The sequence below is a fragment of the Portunus trituberculatus genome, chromosome 5, assembly GCF_017591435.1.
Source record: "Portunus trituberculatus isolate SZX2019 chromosome 5, ASM1759143v1, whole genome shotgun sequence".
Classification (NCBI taxonomy): Eukaryota; Metazoa; Arthropoda; class Malacostraca; order Decapoda; family Portunidae; genus Portunus; species Portunus trituberculatus.
Genome location: NC_059259.1, coordinates 4,289,429 through 4,291,928, shown reverse-complemented (window position 1 = coordinate 4,291,928; position 2,500 = coordinate 4,289,429). Strand labels below are relative to the sequence as shown.

The window sequence follows — 2,500 nt, the reverse complement described above, 5'->3', positions numbered from 1 at the left end:
ACCACCTCAATACCCCAGAACACCCTTCAACACCACACCTACACTATCCCAACACCCCCAACATCACCCCTCAACATCCCAGAACACCTTACTAACCTTCCACAACACCTCAACACCGAAACACCCCATCAACACCCCATAACACTCCCCCAACACCCCAGAACACTTTCCTCACCTTCCACAACATGCAGAGTGAGGTTGGCTGGGTGGGCGAGGTGGGGCTCACATCGGTAGTGCCCCGCGTCGGCCCAGGACACGTTAGCAATGAGAAGTGTTGAGGCGAGGGACTCCTGCACTACCTGGATGGGTCTGCCGTGCTTGGCGAAGTTCACCATTGTGTCATTGTGGAACCAGAAGATGTAGTCCGGCGGCTTGGTGGCGTTCTGAACCGTGCACTGCAGTCTGAATTTGACCCCGGTGTGCACGTGGACCTCTGCGCCGGCCTCCAGTACTGCCTTGGCCTCTGTAAAGGATGGGTGTGTTAGTCTTTGCTGCGAGATTCTTGGGAACTTAGCAATATATAAAGATTAGTGAGATATACCTGTCTATTGATTTTCTAAGGCTCTCTATTGACGCTAACAATGAAACTAATGCCTGTAGAGGGAAGTTATGTCAGTGTTTTGCTTTGGCCTCTGTAAAGGAAAGGTGTGTTAGTCTTTGCTGCGAGATTCTTGGGAACTTAGCAATATATAAAGATTAGTGAGATATACCTGTCTATTGATTTTCTAAGGCTCTCTATTGACGCTAACAATGAAACTAATGCCTGTAGAGGATGGGCATGTCTTTTTCTCTTGCTGTGACATTCTTGAAAACACAGTAATATATATGGATAAATTTTCAAAGCTCTCTATTGACTCTCTAACTAAATAATGTCTGTAGGAGAAAGGTAGCAGGGTTTTGCATTGGCCTCTGTAAAGGAAGGGTGTGTTAGTCTTTCCTGCGAGATTCTTGAGAACTTAGCAATATATAAGGATTACTGAGATCTACCTGTCTATTGATTTTCTAAGGCTCTCTATTGACCCTAACAATGAAAGTAACGTTCTTTGTAATTTTTAGATTTTTCGTAGGTGTAGAGAGAGAGAGAGAGAGAGAGAGAGAGAGAGAGAGAGAGAGGAACTATAAAAAATTAGAATATTCAAAAGAAAAACAAGAAAAAAGTTAAAAGAGAGAGAGAGAGAGAGAGAGAGAGAGAGAGAGAGAGAGAGAGAGAGAGAGAGAGAGAGCGAAACTATAAAACATCAAAATATTCAAAGGAAAAACAAGATAAAAGTAAAAAAATGAGAACGAGAGAGTGAGTGAGAGTGAGTGAGTGAGTGAGAGAGAGAGAAAGAATACTCTGTGTGTGTGTGTGTGTGTGTGTGTGTGTGTGTGTGTGTCTTATCTGCGTGGCTGAACATCCTTGCTAATTATGCCTTCTTACCTGTCCCAATTACCCTCATTATCGCATCCAATTATGACACAAATAAAAGATTACAATTTCTCTATAATTACTCTCCCTCTCCCTCTCGCTCTCCCTCTCGCTCTCGGTTTATATCTACTTGACTTAACGGCATAACTCCCACCATCTCCCTCCCTCTCTCTCTCTCTCTCTCTCTCTCTCTCTCTCTCTCTCTCTCTCTCTCTCTCTCTCTCTCTCTCTCTCTCTCTCTCTCTCTCTCTCTCTCTCTCTCTCTCTCTCTCTCTATCTGCTCTCACATGCCCCATTAAGAGAGCTTTACCTGTTATATTTACCTGTATACCTGCCGCCGCCTCCTCCTCCTCCTCCTCCTCCTCCTCCTCCTCCTCCTCCTCCTCCTCTTTACTTAATTTTGCTTTTCGTCTTCTTTCTTACTTCCTTCCTTCCTTCCTTGTCTCCCTTTCTCCTTCTCCTTCTCCTCCTCCTCCTCCTCCTCCTCCTCCTCCTCCTCCTCCTCCTCCTCCTCCTCCTCCTCCTCCTCCTCCATTTCATTTAATTTTCTTTCGCTTCCTTTTCCTTCCTCCTCTTCCTCCTCTACTTCCTCTTAGTTCCCACGTAATTTTGTTTCTAGTCGTCTTCCTCCTCTTCCTCCTCTTCCTCCTCCACCAGCACCTCTTAACGCCTCCTCCTATTCTCATCTAACTTCCCCCCTCCTCCTCCTCCTCCTCCTCCTCCTCCTCCTCCTCCTCCTCCTCCTCCTCCTCCTCCTCCTCCTCCTCCTCCTCCTCCTCCTCCTCCTCCTCTTCCTCCTCCTCCTCCTCCTCCTCCTCCTCTTCATTTCTCAGACTCATCTTCCTCTTTTTTTTTTCCTCCTTGTTTCAATTTTCCTTCGTACCAGTAATAAGCTTTCTCTCCCTCTCTCTCTCTCTCTCTCTCTCTCTCTCTCTCTCTCTCTCTCTCTCTCTCTCTCTCTCTCTCTCTCTTGTTTTTCTTTCAGTATTGTGGTTTCTTCCTCTCTCTCTCTCTCTCTCTCTCTCTCTCTCTCTCTCTCTCTCTCTCTCTCTCTCTCTACGGTGTATGTGTGTGTGTTTGGTATACGAATAG

General features: G+C 46.1%; 1 protein-coding gene and 1 long non-coding RNA gene across 4 annotated transcripts in view; one reads left to right on the top strand and one right to left on the bottom strand.

Moving 5' to 3' along the window:
* Positions 1-2,500, top strand: part of LOC123513536 — a 140,165-nt gene that overhangs the window by 40,723 nt on the left and 96,942 nt on the right. The window lies entirely within an intron of this gene.
* LOC123513526 (fibroblast growth factor receptor-like 1) overlaps positions 1-2,500 on the bottom strand; it is a 39,162-nt gene that overhangs the window by 3,787 nt on the left and 32,875 nt on the right. For both annotated transcript variants that reach the window (XM_045270746.1, XM_045270756.1), the window contains exon 4: positions 176-463. In XM_045270746.1, coding sequence (XP_045126681.1) covers positions 176-463 — 288 coding nt within the window. The remainder of the gene's footprint in view (positions 1-175; positions 464-2,500) is intronic.